At 56.8% G+C, this 2,155-nt stretch overlaps 1 protein-coding gene across 1 annotated transcript in view; it reads right to left on the reverse strand.

Moving 5' to 3' along the window:
• The window catches only part of AVPR1A (arginine vasopressin receptor 1A), a 14,391-nt gene extending 13,178 nt beyond the window's left edge, over positions 1-1,213 (reverse strand). The window contains exon 1 of the mRNA XM_069080710.1: positions 87-1,213. Coding sequence (XP_068936811.1) covers positions 87-1,062 — 976 coding nt within the window. The 5' untranslated portion in view covers positions 1,063-1,213. The remainder of the gene's footprint in view (positions 1-86) is intronic.
• Positions 1,214-2,155: the final 942 nt, after the last annotated feature.

Raw genomic sequence — 2,155 nt, forward strand, 5'->3', positions numbered from 1 at the left:
CTCTCTCTCTCTCTCTCTCTCTCTCTGTCTCTCTCTCTCTGTCTCTCCCTCTCCCCCCTTCCCACCTCCCACCCCCAGGTACTCACCCGCCCAGGAGGACTCCTGGTCCCAGACAGACCACATCTGGACCACGAAGAAGGGCGCCCAGCACACGATGTAGGCTGTCACGATCACGAATGTCATCTTCACCGTGCGGATCTTGGCCCGAGAAATGGACTTGATACTGCTGACACAGGGGGCCAACAGGAGCCCCTTGCGCAAGGCGCCGGCGGCCGCTTCCTGCTCCTGCTTGCTCTTCACCGTGGACGTCTTGCCGCGGATATTCCGCCAGATGTGATAGCAGATGAAGCCGTAGCAGGTGCCCAAGATGATGACGGGAGCCACGAAGATGCCGCCGGTCATCCAGGTCACGTAAGCGCGCACCCCCCAGGGCTGGATGAAGTTGGCCCAGCAGTCACGGGCCTTGGTGATGTTGTTGACCTCCATCATGGAGAAGATGAAGTACTGGGGCGTGCTGAGCACGAAGCTGAGCGCCCAGGCGGCGGCTATCATGACCCGGGAGCGCCGGGCAGGTTGCTGCAGGGTCTTCAGCGGGTGGCACACTGCGATGTAGCGGTCGGCGGTCATCACTACCAGCATATACGCCGAGGCGAACATAGCGAAGACCTGCAGGTGCTTGACGACGCGACACAGGCCGTCGGGGCCGCGGAAGCGGTAGGTGATGTCCCAGCACAGCTGGGGCAACACCTGGAAGAAGGCGACGGCCAGGTCGGCCAGGCTGAGGTGGCGGATGAAGAGGTGCATGCGGGACGTTTTGCGCGGGGTGCGGTGCAGCGCCAGAAGTACGCTGCCGTTGCCCAGCACAGCCACCACGAAAGTCGCAGCCAGCACCGTGATCTCCAGCTTGGCCAGCTCCTCGTTCCGACTGTCGCCCTCCAAGATGTCCAGGCTAGCGTTGGGGGCCGCCGTGGGGCTGCCGGCCAAAGGCCACCAAGGACTGGAGTTACCGGTGGCAGCTGTCCAGGCGGGCAAAGCCCCACCGGGGAAACGTGCGCTGCCCATTCGGCCCCCACCTCACCCTCCCTTCTTCACTTAAGTCTACTTTCCCTCTCGAGTCTCTGGCTGCCTCGGAACACTTTGTCTTCTCTCCTTCCGCTGTCCCTCCTTTCGTTCGTCCTTTCGACCCTTCCTTCTGCCCTCGGTTCCCTTCTCTATCTCTCTGTCTCTGTCGGTGTCTCTGTCGGTCCTTCCAGGGCTCAACGTTTGTCTTCAGGCTGTTTTCCTCTAACCCTGCTTCTCTCTCCCCCTCCCTTTCCTTTTTCCTAATGCCTGGAAAGGTTTGTAGGTGAGGAGTCTGCAAGGACCGCGAGCAGGTCACAATTATTTATGCTGGATTTGTTTTCCCCCGGAAAGGCGCTCCCATCTCAGTGGCTGCTGATCGCCTGGTGCCAAACCCCCTTTTTTTCCACGTCGGTGATTTGTTCTTTTTGCATCATTGCTGAAAGGGTGGAGCTGGGGCTCCCGCTAGTCCCTTCAGCAGAACATCTGGAGACAGCAAGAACTGTTAGGCGTTTCGGTTCTTCTCTTCAATGGGCAGGACATCTTAATTCTTCTTTACCCCTCCGTGCCCACCCTGGCCACTACTTACCTACCACCCCCTATTTTAGTTCGTCCGTCTTTGGGAATAAAAACATCGATTTCCAGTTGCACCAGCGGGAAATTATGTAGGTCCCTTCTATCCTAGTACGGGCACGCACACAGTCCCCCTCAGAGCACATAGCTGAACACTCCTTTATCATTCTTTTCTTCTCACTCTTCTCCCCCCCCCCCACTCCCTCTCCATAATACTGCCACAATTCATAAAGTATTCCTGCTCCTCTTTCTACCAAAGGGACAAATCTTGCTCTCACGGGTGGGGTCTATTTACAATTGCCCAATTTCATATCCAATACAACTTCCTAATACTCAATCTGCCCTCCCCTTGGTATGGATACGAATTGAGCACTTCCTTTTTCCCTGCCTCAGTGCCGATCCCGCTTCTGCTCCACAGCAGAGAAGGAAGAAGGCATTTCTTTGCTTCTACTTTTCCCAGCCCACACTAAACTGCTCTGTTCTCTAAAGGAGAGGGTCCTCTTTTCCAGTGTAGGGGTCTAGA

The sequence above is a fragment of the Petaurus breviceps genome, unplaced genomic scaffold (genome assembly GCF_028583685.1).
Source record: "Petaurus breviceps papuanus isolate PSGF00001 unplaced genomic scaffold, PetGlider_PUasm1.0 154, whole genome shotgun sequence".
NCBI lineage: Eukaryota > Metazoa > Chordata > Mammalia > Diprotodontia > Petauridae > Petaurus > Petaurus breviceps.